General features: G+C 32.6%; 1 protein-coding gene across 1 annotated transcript; it reads left to right on the forward strand.

Moving 5' to 3' along the window:
• Positions 1-3,351: 3,351 nt before the first annotated feature.
• Positions 3,352-12,844, forward strand: LOC107960874 (aspartic proteinase 36). The gene is given in 11 exon segments (XM_041091709.1): positions 3,352-3,990; positions 4,550-4,679; positions 4,814-5,061; positions 6,041-6,159; positions 6,162-6,264; positions 7,184-7,346; positions 7,421-7,494; positions 8,323-8,413; positions 11,112-11,187; positions 12,009-12,080; positions 12,603-12,844. Coding segments are annotated over 11 exon segments (1,467 nt in total). The 5' UTR covers positions 3,352-3,751; the 3' UTR covers positions 12,755-12,844.
• The last annotated feature ends 2,645 nt before the right edge of the window (positions 12,845-15,489 follow it).

Below are 15,489 nucleotides of genomic sequence, written 5' to 3' on the forward strand. Positions count from 1 at the left end.
CTCAAATTTATATATCAATCTTGATTTAATGTAAAATTGTATATATGAACTTTAATTTGATGTAATTAAACATAAGAAACTTTAATTGCGGTTTAAATATATATTTGAAACTTTAATTTTGATTTAATCATACACATTTAAAGAAATAAATACATTAATTTATTTTTATATTGAATTAATATACTTATTTATATATGCAATATATAAAATAAAATGATGTTATATCAATAATTATGTTAATAATTTATAAGAATTTAATCAAATCAAAATTTCATGTATAAAATTACATAAAATTAAAGTTCATATGTACAATTACACATTAAATTACAGTTCATGTATAATTTTGAGATTTATCTTTTTTTTTTATAAATTCAAAACTTCTATTGCATATCCAAATAAATGATTTGGATTTAAAAATCTAAATTCAATTTTTTTTTCTCAAATCACGGTTTCCAAATTGAGCATAAGCAATTTAGTGAATAATAATTAATAAAGGAAAAATATTTGTTACATTCTTAATAGAGATTAAAAACTCCACAAGTAAATTAATTGAGTCTTAACTTGATTGGTCTCGACATTGTTGTCAATGTAGGAGTGGGCTCAAGAGCACTGAAGCACATTATCCTTCTATTTAAGGGTTGGAGAAGGATTATGGGTAATTCTATGTAATGAATCAAAAAAACCAAATATAATAAGAACCTATAATGAGATTAATGTTAAAAAAAAACTCCACTAGTCGAGTTAGGATATAGTAAAAACACTCTACTTTTGAAATTAAAAAGTGCATTATCAATGCACTTAAATTTCACTAGGCCAACTAATTGGACCAGTTAGACTGGGAGCAGGTTGGGTTATCGGTTCGATAAGAAGTAAAAAACTAGTTGACCCACAAGCTGGTATGGATTGGCTGAACTGAACTAAAAAAACCGATTGAATCGATAGTTGAACCAATTTCGAATAGGTTTGACCAATTAATTCCCAAAGTGATCGATCAGACTAGTTTAAAGCAAATAAGTTATTTAAAAAATAAACATATTAAAAAATTATAAAAATCAGTTCAATTTATTTTTTTATCTCAGTTTAACCAGTTCATACCAATTCATGGGTGAACTTGTGTTTTACCTCTCACCAAATCAATATCCAACCTAGTTCTTGGTCCGACCGATCTGATTTAAGTAACATTGAATTTTGGAAATTTTTATATTTTAAAAATATTTTTATTTTTGAATTTTAAAGAGTTTTTTTTCATATTTTTAGTTTTTTAAAATATAATTTTTAAAATTTTTATGCATTTTGTTTGAATATGAAAAATTTTAAGTTCTTTTAAAAAGTTTACATTATTTTTAAAGGGTATGAAGTAGATTGACAAAAAATTATAAATATTGAGGGCTGGAAAAGTCGGTTGACTGTAAATTTATACGGATTGATTGAATTGGGTTAAAAAAATTAGTTGAATCAATTTTTATAATTTTTTATTTTTGATATTTTAATAATTTAATTGCTTTGAATAGGTCAAATCGATTATTCAGGGAGCCAATTGATCAATCTAGTTGAAATCAGTTCAATTATCGGTGAAATCGGTCTTTTAACTTAGTTCAACTAGTCTGTATTGGTTTACGGGTCAACTAATTTTTTTACCTCTTATTGAATTGATATCCCAGTCGATTCTCGATCCAATTGGTCGATCTGGTTTGGTTTAGAAAACATTGAATTTTGAACTTCTTTAATATTTTTAAAATTATTTTTATTTTTTTGAATTTTAAAGTGTTTTTATTTTTTTAAATATAACTTTTAATTTTTATGGTTTTATTTAAAATGTGAAAAAATAATTTTAAAATTTATTTAAAAAAATATGTACCACTAAAGGTAATGACCACATTGACAAAAAAAAACAAAACACTATGAATATTGAAGGCTAAAAATGTTATTTTACTTTTAACATCATTAACTTAAATGACAAACGAGAGATTCAAGATTTTTAAATAAAAAAGTACAGGGTTTTAATATTTCAAAATTAAAGGATAAAAATTAAATTTTAAATTTGAGAAGAGCATAGAGAAATTTGAAAAATTTAAACCATTATTAAATTATAGGTTAAAAATATCTTATTAAAAATTTAAATAATACAAATATTAATATTTTAAAAATTGATCCTCCAAAAAGGGTAGGCACCCCTAAAGAGATGACTTGAAAAGAAGTTCTTGGCAAAGCACATATGAAAAGGAAAGGAATCAAAAGGAAATAAAAGTAAAGAAAACGTGAAGCAAAGAAGTCTTGTAGAGCTGGGAAGAGCCAAAATAAAAAACACAAAAATATATATAAAAAAACGCATTTTACAATTATTGTAATTTTAACTTCCTTCCTGATTTTCGTGAAATTAAAATTTCTAAATGAAAATAAGTGCATTTTTGAGTTTATATTTTCTCAAAAAAAAACGTTAATTTATTTTTATATTAGATAAATATAATTATTTATGTATGCAATATATAAATAGAAAATAATATTATATCAATAATTGTGTTAATAATTTACAAGAATTGGATTAAATAAAAAAATTATGTAAAAAATTACACAAAATCAAAATTTATGTATGCGATTACACATTAAACTATAGTTCATGTATAATTTTGATATTTATCTCTTTATTAATTAATTATCTAAAATATCCAAAAATTTATCTAAATGAAAGTCAAACCCTTTCCAAATTTATAATGAAAATAAATCTAAAATAATGGATTCAAATATAAAAGAAAAGATTGATAATTAGTTGAAAATTTAAGAACAAATACATAACAAAAGTTCAACACTCTTATAGTGTTCTGCCGGTACCGCTTGATATATTGGCGACACTAGACTAAAATGTGATCAATTAAAATATCAAGGACCTGATATGAAAATTTCCCTTTAAATTTACTTTTGAAAAAGCACAAACCTTAAATAGGGTTAATTATTTTGCAAACCCTCTTTGTTTATTCCCTTTTAACACAAAAAAAAATAGTAGAAGTCTTTTACCAATTAGTCAAAAAAAATCTCTTACCAATTAGTCCAAAAAGAATTTATACTAAAAAGTATTTTTTGTAAAGAAGTCGATTCACCGAAAATAAATTTAATGTATTTTTCGAAAAATAAATTTTCTATTCAAATTATGTTTAACAATAATCATAATAATTTTCTTTCGCTTATATTATACTTGGAAATTATAAATTTAATAAATAATTATAATTTATAGATAATAAAAAAATAAAAAAATAAAGATAAAAAATTGACTGTTGAATAAATGGAATCGCTTATGAATTTCGTGTATTTTACTTTACAGTTATTAATCGAGAATGTGAGCACTTCTGGTTCTTACAACATTAATAAATAACAATTAAAAGAAAAAAGGAAGAGGCAAACACGAAGCATGAGCGACCGACGTTTTCATAGTATACAAGAAAAATACCTTAGACTCCTCGTGCTTCAGCTTTACAAAAAGGACGCATCATTTGGCGTTGAAAACGCGCATTTCTATCCTCCTCCTACTCCTTCTTCTTCTTCTTCTTCTTCTTCTTCATGAATTTTGGTCTCCGTCTATGCCACTTCTCCCTCGTTGTCTTTCTCTCCTACCTTCTTTGAATCTTCTTTGGATTTTTAAATTTTAACAAAAACCCTAGGCAAAACAAAAAAACCAATAACGAAATTAAGTTTGAAATTCGTAGAGCCAAAGAGAGAGGGAGAGAGAGAGGGGGGTGATTGTTTGTAATCGTTAGAGATGATGGATCTAAGGAGATTAGCGTTGGTGGTTGTGACTGTTGCGGTGACGGTGGTGGGTGAATTCGGTTGTGGTTGTTTTGGGAACGTGTTGACTTTAAATGTGTTACGTAAATTTGCAGGCCACGGAAAGAATTTAAGTGCATTGAGAGCTCATGATATCCGTCGTCATGGTAGGCTTCTCTCTACTATCGGTGTGGATCTCCCTTTAGGTGGCAATGGTCATCCTTCTGAAACTGGGTTAGTTTTCTTTCTTTCTTTCCCTGAATTACTTTTGGTTCTATGTATAAATATTTGTGTTCCTTTATATGTTATGTTTGAAGGAATTCTTTTTGGAGTAAAACCGAATCAGGTGAAGGGAATTCTTATTTTTCCTTTCCAGGAGAATTTTAGTTTGGCTGAATTTTGATGTTTCTCTATGATGATGGTTAATTATAGTAGAGTTCACTTATTGCATGAGGTCCGATTGCTGCAAGAAAGGATTTTTTATTTTATTTTAAATTTCTTATTCAGAGGGTCAGGTATGATTGAATTTATTATTATTTTCAATTACTTTTGAGTTTTATCTTATTTAGTTGAAAATTTCAGCTGGTTAAAGTCCATGGTGCCTTTGGTTAAATGCTTAATTGCCCTCTAATTCCACCCAATGCATATACTTAATAATTTTTTTAAAGCTAATGGTAGCTTAATATTCAGCTGATTTGCTCTATTGGATCTATCAGAAATAGGGGTTAATTTTCTTTGCATTAATTTTGTTTTGGGGTGCTAGTTTATCTCTCATTTTCTTAATCTTTTTCAGGCTTTATTTTGCTAAAATTGGATTAGGAAATCCATCAAAGGACTATTATGTGCAAGTTGATACTGGAAGTGACATTCTATGGGTGAATTGTGCTGGTTGTGACAAGTGCCCCACAAAAAGTGACCTCGGTGTATGTTCATTTTATAACTAGATCTTAATCTCTGTAGAGTACTATGTCTAGTTTAAAGTTGTGGCTATTGTGTTCTTTTTATTATGATAAATTTTTGTTGTGAAAACATTTATTGTTTGGTTACTCTATTGCAGCTAGGATTAACATTATATGATCCAAAGAAGTCCTCCACTTCAAGCCTGGTTTATTGTGATCAAGATTTTTGTACTTCGACATATGATGGTCCACTCCCTGGTTGCAAGTCCAATCTTCAGTGCCAATATAATGTTGTTTATGGTGATGGAAGCTCAACAGCTGGATACTTTGTAAAGGACAATATGAAACTGGAGCAGGTGACTGGTAACCTTCAAAGTAGATCTACAAATGGGACTGTTGTATTCGGGTGAGTTGGAATTCTGATGGATTCTGATTTTTCAGGACACAGCTTAGTTTTCTGCTATTGTTGCTTACTTGCTTATTCTCCTTGTTCATGAAAATGGTCCTTATAGGTTGGTCTACTAGGAAGCTAAATGTTTATAATTCACTTGAGCATGGCCTTGGCTTTGAGGCTAGTTTTCATTCAGTCTTGACCTAGGAACAGTTTGTAACTATTATTTGTCCTACATCATATGTATATTGTGCACAAATAGATGGGTAGTTTCATTTTGGGGCTTGAAGTCTTAATCAAGTATTCATAGATTTGTTGAGCACTCTTGTCAGAGGCTATAGCTGACAAAGACAGTTTTATGGTTCTCTCTAAGTGTTTGGCTGTAATATAAGATACCGTTGTGCCTTGCTATGCTGAAATATTAGTTCTGCTCTTAGGTTAAGATCTTACCAGACAAGGCAGAAAATGTGGGGTTAATTCATTTAGCCTCTAATTTCTTTGAACAGGACTTTTCTTTGTGCACTTGCGCATTTAATTTTCGATTAACTAATATGTGGTGTGTATAATTCCTTTGTGTTTGTGGTACCTGGATTGCAAGACATACTAATCGAGTCTTCTTTTTTCTTCAGCGGATCTTCCTCCTACCTCTTTCTTCTGTTCCTTACTGGTTACTGGATTTAGTCATGACTGGGACAATCTTGTTTATTATCTTAAAATTCTGTTCAAGTTTTTCATGTGTTTTTGGCGCCTACCCTTTTCTTTCTCTACTAGTTGTTCAACATATTGAATCACTCCCCTACCCCCACCAAACCAAAAGAAAAAGAAAAGGGAAATAGCTCATGTTCTTTAGAAGTGATTTGAGATGGGTGGAGTCTGTTGATGTGTATTTGTTGTAGGGGCAGAACTTACAATGTCAAGGGAAACATGTTCTGCTGCAACTGCTGCTGATGTGTATTTTTGGTTATTGATGTTTAGAATTTCCTTTTGTGGTTAGGTGCGGTGCTAGACAATCTGGGGAATTAGGATCATCAAGTGAAGCACTAGATGGGATACTAGGATTTGGACAAGCAAATTCTTCTATAATTTCACAACTGGCTGCATCTGGGAAAGTAAAAAATCGTTTGCACACTGTTTGGATAATATAGAGGGAGGTGGAATCTTTGCGATTGGTGAAGTGGTATCTCCGAAAGTCAAAAGGACACCTATGGTTCAAAACCAGTAAGTGGTCTATCTTAAAAGCTTCTTTTTTATATCTATGTTTTATGATTGATGGTTTGTAGCTTAAACTTTTTTCTCATTGAGGGTGATAATGACCAAGAAATTCTAGTTGGGGCTTCCTAATTTTGCTTCTTTTTTTTTTTTTTGGGGGGGGGGTGGTGTTCTTTATCTACCCTTCTTTCTGATTCAGTAATTTAGGTGCAAGATTGTTTCACTGTTGCATGCTTGGTTGTAAAGCATAAATGTTGCCTGTTTTAGGTCATGCTCAATTTTTTAGAATGGAATATTGTGGTTTCTTTATCTTGTAGTTTAATGTCTAAGTTGTATTTTACTTCCCCAAACTAGCATTTGTAAATGGCAAATTGCGCTTCAAGTTGTTGGCTATAGTAATTCTTTACATTGACTATTATATTGGATGATGACCATGATTACATTCAAATCTAGGATTTGATAGATCTCTATTACATTGTTAATCTGAAACACGTATCTTAAACTCATTCTCTCGTACTCCCTCTGATAAACAGTTTACAAAGTGTCTTCTTTTATTGTCTGCATTCATTCTCATTTATGCATGTCAAAGTGAATGCAAATCAATCCTATCAATTTCTTGTGTCCCAAATGAGGCTTATGGAATTTAGGAAGAGAGCAGTATAGATTTAATTCATAGCTAAAATGTTTTCAAGTTTCTGGTGCATCTCATCCTTGGGAAACAATATAAATGCTGTGTTTCTTTCATAGCGCAGGATTAAAATTTTTGTAGGAGATCATGATTGACAAATTAAACCATTTTGCTATTTACTTGTGTTTGTTCATGGATTGCCTTGTAGTTTTCAACTTTTTGTTTAAGGTCTTACTCTTTTTCATCTATCAGGTCTTTTGGTTTATAAATTCATAAATATGTTTTTATTGACACTCTTAGGGCACATTACAATATTGTAATGAAGGATATTGAGGTCGGTGGTGATCTACTGCGACTTCCAAGTGATATTTTTGATAGTGGAGATCAAAAGGGAACAATAGTGGATAGTGGTACAACCTTAGCATATCTTCCATCATCAATTTATGAACCACTAATGACAAAGGTAAACATTACCACTTATCTTATGTTGATTTTGACATTATCTATTACTAATTACATCATCTCTTCTGTCAATAGATTCTCTCCCAGCAACCTGCATTGAACTTGCATACTGTAGAAGACCAATTTACATGTTTTCAGTTTGCGGGAAGGTAAGATACTGCAATTGTAGTCTCTGGTATATATGTCGGTAATACACATCATTTGTTTGTTCTTGATATGGATAATAGCTTTATCTGCAATGTTTGCAATTTCTGATGTTCCGAATGTTACATTTCCCAAGATTTACTTTAATTTGAACATTTCATGCTTTAATATTATATCTCATTTTATATACAATTCCAAATTGAGGTGTTATTCCTTATATTCCCTAACACTAACAATAAAAAATGTGCATTTGATCGAGGATGCAGTTATAAGGAAAAAAATTAAACAGTCAAATGCACTCATGCAATACTGATTTACCTAAAAGAAATTGTGAGATAAGAACACATACGTTTATTGCATATTTTTATTTACTTTGAACCAGAATGACTAGAAAGTTTTATTCTAACTTGGAATCTCTTAGGACTTGGAGAAATATGGCAAAATTGTAGTCAGTAATAAATAGATTTTTTATCCCACTCTTGTCAAAAAGATGTACTATGTGATTGTGACTTTTCAAGAACATGTTTTTACTTCACTTTTGTTTCTTGTTTTCTTTTTAACTGTTGCTCTCTCGCGCTTTTCAGAAATCTTAGGACAGATTTATAATAAATTGCTGCCTTCTTGCGCTTAATCATAATTTGTTATTGATAGTCTAGCAAAAAAAAAAAAAAAAGGAAAATTGTTAATTTATATTTTGATTGCCTTGATTCTTTCATTTCTTTGCCTCAAGGTCAAGTTACTTTTGTTGGACTGATCAGGCTTTTTCTTTCATTAATTCCTGTGAATTACTTTGTTTGAGACTTGCTGCTTCCTTTTGTTATGTGCTCTTGCAGTGTTGATAGTGGATTTCCAGTCGTAAAGTTCCATTTTGAAGATTCCCTTGTTTTAACGGTTTTTCCCCATGAGTATACATTCCAAATTCGTGTAAGTACAATATATATCTTTTAATTCATTTTATGATCTGCAGACATGTTTCTTGCATTGATGTTGATATTTGGAAGTCTTATATTGCTAATCACCTTAGGCGTTTACGAGGGGAACGTTTGTTTTTATTGTAGAATGCTAACTATTAGTCCATAAAGCTTCATACTATGGTAAAGTATCTTATGTTGAACTTTGTTTCTCACCCAAGTCTTCATCTTTTTGTGTAATTTATGCAAATTATGGGTCTTGTCTATTATCATAATAGATGCAAACATGTTAACTTGCATAATTTAGCTAGGCCTATTTAGAGGTATGCATTTGGTTGGTTTGGTTTTTATGTATCAATAACCGAATAAACAGACAAATCTATTAAAGCTGAATCGACCTATCCTATTGCCACAACCAATATAACTGAACCGAACTTCAGTTAGGTGGGTTTTTTCAGTTTTGATTTCTTTTTCTTTTGCTTTTTAAAGTGCATTTCTTTATATACCCTTAAAAGTTCCATCCTTGTTTCAACTTTAGATTAGCTTCTATCTATTGACAGAGACAGATCCGATTAAAAAAAACATATTTGAACCAATAAAATTAAATATATTTGTTAAGAGAAACATAGCGTTTGATTTGGTAAATATAACGAAAGAGCTGTTATGACAAAAGAAAAACATGGAATTTGTATAACTAAATTTAACAAAAGATCTCAACTTATAGTAAATGGGGACTGGAAGGAAGAAGAGGCTTAGAGCAGATGTTTGATTTGTTACGCCTCTGTTTTATGTTCTAGTGTTTTACTCATTTACCGTTGGTAGGGTTTTTTAGATTAATTAATTTAATTGTAAGTTTTGTATTAGGGTAATTTGGTTTAGATTTGGAGTTGTTGGGCTGGTTTCATATGGGTAATCGGTATTTATTTATTAGGGCTTGGTTATGGATATAAATTTAGGGTTTGTTAATTAAAAAATATTCAGTGTGTTCAATTTATTCAGTTTGCAAATTCAAAACCGATTACAGACTAAATGAACTGCCTTGACCGATAATTAAACTGAAAATCCAACTTAACCATTTTTTTTTCAGTTAATCCAGTTCCGTTCACTTCAGTTCAATCAGTTAATCGGTTTTTTGCTCACTGCTTCTTCTTTTTTTTTAAATATAAGGGCCCATAAGGGTGTATTTTTTGCTCACTGCTAAACCTATTGTTTTAGTTTGGTACTTCCATCTTTAATATACGTTCACTTATTTTGTAGGTAAACTTTTGACATTGTTTTTAATCATTCTATCAGCCTTTAAGATTTCTAAGCCTATTTTTCTTTAGCACATTTTTATTTGGCATACTAAAACTTAATTTGACCTACTACTACTGAAATTGAATTTTGATTAGGAAGTAATTTTGGAAATTTTAAAATAGTGATATTCCCTTTTCTTTTAGTTGTTATTACTTTCCTAAATATCTATAAATTATCCACTGTACATGCCTTTAATTCGAATAATACATCTGGATAAATAAATTCCAATTACTTCATCCAAGTTTCTCTTTTGAGTATTCCAATTACTTCATTCCCGTTTCTCTTTTAAGAAGCACTAAATAAAACTTACTTGATGAAGTCCTTTAAAGACGATGCTTCAAACTTGGAAGTTGCGGAACGGCCAATGTAAGGCCTTGTCATTTGTACAAGCACTGGCACTTCCAGGAATGAAGCTTTCAACTTACAATGCCTACTCTGTCGGCCTGTTATTTGTTGACATCACCTTCAAAAGAACCCAACTACAAATTTACCTGGGAAAGAGATAGGACTGGGCAGAAGGGAGGGTTGGGGTAGTGACTTGAGGGAGTGAGACACCAATAGAGGGATAGAAAAGTGGTTTGTTTAAGGATGATGCTACTGGTTTTTGGCAGATTAGCTGCTTGAAAGTTTCATCCTTTCTCTCTGGTTTTGTCTACAAAAAATAGTTGAAAGTATAATGAGAAATGAGAAACATGAGAAATATCTGCTTCTTTTCTCTGCCCAAAGTAATTTCCCTTCTTCCGTAACAACTTGTTCTTTCAACAAGCTGAGCTGCTTGCCTGGGCTGGATCCTGGATAAAGCTTTTCTAACCCAGCCTAAGACCCGGGAATTATTTTAGTTAATAGAAGCTTTTTTTTATTTAATTTTAACTCTAGATTATGGTTAAAACTATTAAGATGAATGTAGAAGTAGTTCTATAATATTATTTTTAATACTTTTGGGCATTCTGGACTTCAGAGGCCAGGCCTTAGGCAAAAGTTTTGAAGTGTTGATCAGGTTGGCCTTGGTCCATGGGTATCTCTGCTAACAGGTGGGTATGGTGAGAATTCTCAAGTTTCAGGTAAAGTAACTTTTATAAGCATACTAGAGGAGCCCTCTATTTGTCATAAGCTGACTGGACTATGTAGCCTTATGTTCCATGATGCTCTTGTAGTCAACTGTGAAGCTTTGTTGCACGGAGTTATATTTGATAAATATGACAGTTCCATCATTTTCGTTTCTTCTAGATTCAAACAAATTAGCAAGGCCAGTATACATGTTCATTTTGTAATTGTGATCACCATTATCGTCATCATTGTCATTTAATTACTAGCTGGGCATCCGTGTTCAGATAATTTATTTCATTATGTGTAGTGTCAACTTTTCTTTTTGTTGTGAGTTATACGTTAAGATGTCAATTTATGGCTTTTTGCAGGAAGATATTTGGTGTTTTGGTTGGCAGAACAGTGGAGTGCAATCTAAAGATGGCAAAGATATGATTCTTTTGGGAGGTATATCTTTAAACTCCTTGTTTTGAACTCATTTGTCATTTTTCTTGCAAAATATAAGATGTACAATATCTTTTACTTTTATGGGTCTTATGCATCTAAATTGTGCACATTAAAAGGAGTTTCAACATGTACTCTGTGTCAGTGTAGCAGAAGCTCACCTTGCAATTGGCAATTTTTAAAGGCAAAATAAATCCGAACATAAAACCTGCCTGAAAAAGCCCGAATTGGACACAAGTCAGTTCAAGCTGAACAAAAATCGAAGATCTGAATGCTAATTAACTCGAATCTGAAATGTTATGAACATTACCTGAATCCAGATGGCTCTGAACACAAAATCATACTGAAGTGGTCTCAAGTTACAGAAAATCTTAGGTGGCTTGACTAAAAGCAACCAAAAACTGAAATTACCCCATATCAAGAAATCCAAACACAAAATGACCTTAACCTGACCCATACCTTTGATGAATTAACCTTAGACAGTCTGATCTAAACCCACACAATTTCTGCTTCCAGCAATCTTCTATTATCCCTTGTTCTCCTCATCAGTCATCCTTCTGCAGTAGTAAAATATCTGCTTAAATCAAAAGCCTATGAATGTGAAATTTAGTTTTTCCTCCTACTGCTTCTATGTCACTGATCTGTGGTATTGATCTTCTAAAACTGACAAAAGGTAAAAGTTCAGTTCAACAATCATCTCAGTGATTCGTCTTAGCTGATCTTTTTTTATTTTAATCTACTACGTCGTAAAGATGAGAACAGTAATAAAATAATGTGAAAGGTTTTGATGCAACTCTCATTTATTTAATTTCTTTACAATGCAGATTTGGTGCTTTCAAATAAGTTGGTTATATATGATATAGAAAATCAGAACATTGGATGGACTGAATACAATTGTGAGTACCCTCTTGAACAACCTTACCTGTGTTTAGGTTGAATCCTTTAATTAGTTTTTGTTTTTCTGCTTATTATTGCTGCATTTTCTATGTCCACACATGTCTTGACTTCCTAATGTGCTAGTTTCAGGACTATGGTTTGTGCGCTAGGATTGTATCTCCTTTAGGGTCTTTCGACCTTTAGGTTCTGCTTTTGATTTTTGCAGTTTAGTAATCGCCAACTAGTAACAATATTCTTTTTGTTCGAAACTTAATGTCCACCTTTCAGTTTTGGGAACTTTCAAAGCCTAATCATATTTCGTTTCTCCAAATGCCTAAAGTGTGTAGAATGTGAGCATGCTAGTTAGTTTCGTGTTAATTGCATCGGTTTTTCTTTGAGAAAGAAATAGAACAGAAAATTATGTACTCTCTTCCTAATTAATTAGGATTGCTCTATATTATCTCCCTTCCCGAAAATTGAAAATAAAATAAAAAGAAAGCTGATTGTAGTTGGCTCTGATATGTGATTATGGTTACATTTAGGCTCTTCGAGCATCAAAGTGAAGGATGAAAGTTCGGGGGCAGTGTATTCGGTTGGTGCCCATGATATTGGTTCAGCTTCCAGTTTGAGAATTGGAGGAATTCTAACATTATTGTCCATAATAATTGCTTTACTCCACAGTTCTATAGCTTAGATTGTTGGAAGCAGCGATAAAACATTCTTTGATTCTGTTGTACCATAATTCATTTTTTTTACGGTGAAATTGCGGGTTTTCTTTTTTTAATCATATTTTGTTAATTTAATGCAACTCGTATCCACCACTTATTAATTTATACCCATACTTAAAATATTTTCAGTGGTTTGCAGCAGTGCAACCTACAAAATGACTGGATATAAATTTGCCAATATCATTTATATATTTGCTGCAATATGAAAGTCTTTTGAGGCATATATGTAATCTACATGTTCTTCAGTCTTTGTTTTTTTTCAATACTAATTTTGGGTTGAGATTTTGGATTTTATTTTCATAAAATGGCTTTGTTTTATGTTTTTCTTTTTACATAGTTTGAATTTTCTTCACATATTTATTTTTAAAAAAATTAACTTTATATAGTATTTGTAAGCTAATTTTACTAACCTAAATATAAAATATTTATTTTTACATCATAAAAAATAAAAAATAATTATAAATTAAAAAATAATAATTAAATTTTGTTCAGATAGTTGCGGTTTGAACTAGTAAATCGAAAAACGTTCAAACACTAATTTGAATATATAACAATATATTAATTTTTCGTTGGTGATCATAAGTATATAACAATTTAATCCCCATATTGGTTTTAAATAAGGTTATAAAGTGGCGCTCTTTAGAGCCATCACTTTGCATTCACATAGCCTTGTTGAATACACAATGACCATTGGTACACGACATTAAGTTTGCCACATGTACGGGTGGATCGCGTCTGTTTGTATTTAGCCGTTGGAGCTCCTAGGTCATTTGAACCGTCAAAACGCGAGGAAGACGAACTTATTTAAAAGGGGTTTTTGGGAAACCCAAAACTTAGAATCTTAACATTTTCTGCAAATAGGCTTGATCGAGACTTTATTCAAGGTAACATCTTCTATCCTTTTCTTTTCTTTCTACATCAAAAACATGTTGAGAAATGGGGTTGCTAATGGTTAGACAATTTCTCGTTGCCCACCGCGAAAGCGTGCTTCAAAGGTCCTTGTAGAAGTCAATTTCTTCATCTACGCTACAAAAGGGGAAGAAATGAGTTGAGTTCTGAGTGCACAGAGGATTCAAATCCTTAATTTTGCTTACGAATTTTCTACCCCTGAGGGTCCTCATAGGCTTAATGATACTAGTGATGGCAGCTTCCTGTTTCCCCTCCATGCTCTGGAAACGGGGTTCCACTTGCTCTTGCGTTCGTTCTTCTGTAATGTTCTTCAAGATTACCAGATTGCTCCTGGTCAACTCTGCGGGTTCTTCTGATCGCGATTGCTTATTTTATTGATTGCTGCCGACGTAACGAAGCACCACAATTCGCAGTTTTCCAAAGCTTGTATCTATTAAAGGCCCAAAATTGAGGGAGTTCATCAGGCTTTTACTATTTTTCTCCCATCGGTAAAGGCGAGACCATAATTGCGAACAGATGTGCTAATATTCGACTACATTGGGGAAAATATATCAGGGTGAGATGTAAGCTCGCAGACGGATTTGGTTTTTCTACAGAGTGGTCCGCACCGAGTAGGGACATGTGTTCATTCAGGCGATCAATCAGGATAGATAGAGGTTCAGTCCAGCTAGAAAGGCTTCGCGCTTGTAGTTCCTTGGTTATCGAAGATATTATAATCGTGAGGAACGTGTTCCAATATTGCTTTGAGGGCCTTAGTCCTAATGGGTATAGGTGAGGTAACAATAGGGAAGTTGCCGAAGCATTAGGTGCAGACCCAGAGAAATGGACATTGCCTTACGTAACCAATGATGCTAAGAGTTTCTTTTACAATTATTATAGGGTAAGGCCTCGTCCTTGGGTTTTGGTGGTCTCATCGCAGGAAAAAAGCGATGCTAATATTAATTTGATAACTGCTCCTACTAATATTGGGATTGTTGGTGGTGCAGGCACATCTTGTACTTTAGGAAGTGATTCTGAGGAAAGTACCAATATATCGCGGGAAATTAACGAAGCTATGGACCTACGAGTTGTTCTAAGGGACATGCGCAAGAAGCGCATGACTGATATGGGGGCTGTTAATGTGATCATCAGTAGCAAGGAGGAAGCGGACAATGGCAGGTTAGAGTCTCGTCGCAAAAGGAAGGCAGATCATGCTGGGCCCTCTGTTATGCGAGCTCAAAGTTTGCAACTCGCAAAAGTTCTCCTATTGTAACTCAAGGTAGTTCCCCTTCTCTTGCTCCTCTCTGTATCTCTCATCATTCTCTACCTCCCACTGAGGAGCCATCTGCTAAAGATGATTGCGAGCTGGTCCTAGGTTGCGGGAATTTAAGCACGAGAGAGTTGCAAAGCATGATTGAAAAGTGGAAAGCTTCTGTGCTAGAAGCTGCAAAAAGGCATATGCGTGCTGGTGAGTCATCAGGGAGTTCCCAGAAGTCTACATTATCGAAACTCAGTTCCTCTTTGCAATATTTGTTGGTTGAGGTTACCGTGATCAGTTTGGGCCTTGATGAAAATGTTGTTGGGGTAGAGGCTAATCAAAAAGAGCTCGAAGGAGATTTTGAGAGCACTCGTGAGCAATACTTGAAGATGAGAGATGAAAATGAAGTGCTCTATAAGCAAAACGAAGAGCTCGCTGAGAGATCAGGGGCTGCACAAGTGAGAAATGATGATTATCTAGCGAAGTTATGGTTGAAAGAGAAAGAAGTGAGGCTTTAGGTGCTAAGTTAAGGAGAACTACTGAAGAGCACAAGGC

This window comes from Gossypium hirsutum, chromosome D04 (genome assembly GCF_007990345.1).
Source record: "Gossypium hirsutum isolate 1008001.06 chromosome D04, Gossypium_hirsutum_v2.1, whole genome shotgun sequence".
NCBI classification, from domain to species: domain Eukaryota; kingdom Viridiplantae; phylum Streptophyta; class Magnoliopsida; order Malvales; family Malvaceae; genus Gossypium; species Gossypium hirsutum.